This window comes from Apaloderma vittatum, unplaced genomic scaffold (genome assembly GCF_000703405.1).
Source record: "Apaloderma vittatum isolate BGI_N311 unplaced genomic scaffold, ASM70340v1 scaffold27392, whole genome shotgun sequence".
Classification (NCBI taxonomy): domain Eukaryota; kingdom Metazoa; phylum Chordata; class Aves; order Trogoniformes; family Trogonidae; genus Apaloderma; species Apaloderma vittatum.
Genome location: NW_009703525.1, coordinates 4,516 through 4,768, shown reverse-complemented (window position 1 = coordinate 4,768; position 253 = coordinate 4,516). Strand labels below are relative to the sequence as shown.

General features: G+C 61.7%; 1 protein-coding gene across 1 annotated transcript in view; it reads right to left on the bottom strand.

Annotated features, from left to right (window-relative positions):
• WNT6 (wingless-type MMTV integration site family, member 6) overlaps positions 1-253 on the bottom strand; it is a 3,977-nt gene that overhangs the window by 211 nt on the left and 3,513 nt on the right. The window contains 1 exon segment of the mRNA XM_009864671.1: positions 5-242. Coding sequence (XP_009862973.1) covers positions 5-242 — 238 coding nt within the window.

The following is a 253-nucleotide window of genomic DNA, read 5'->3' as shown; positions in this document are numbered from 1 at the left end:
AAATCGGGCGAGTCGGCCGAGTAGATGAGGTCCTGCTTGTCAGGAGGTTTGATGTTGTCGCCCACGGGGATGAGGGTTTTCCCATCGTTGCCTCCCATCACCTTGAAAGCCCCATTGAAGCGCTCTAGCAGGCGGTCCCCCACCTCACGGAAATGGGGCATCTTCCGCCAGCAGGTCCGCAGGGTGCAGGAGCCCGACAGCCCGTGGCATTTGCACTCCGTCCTCATGTAGCTGCGCACCGCCTGGGGAAGAG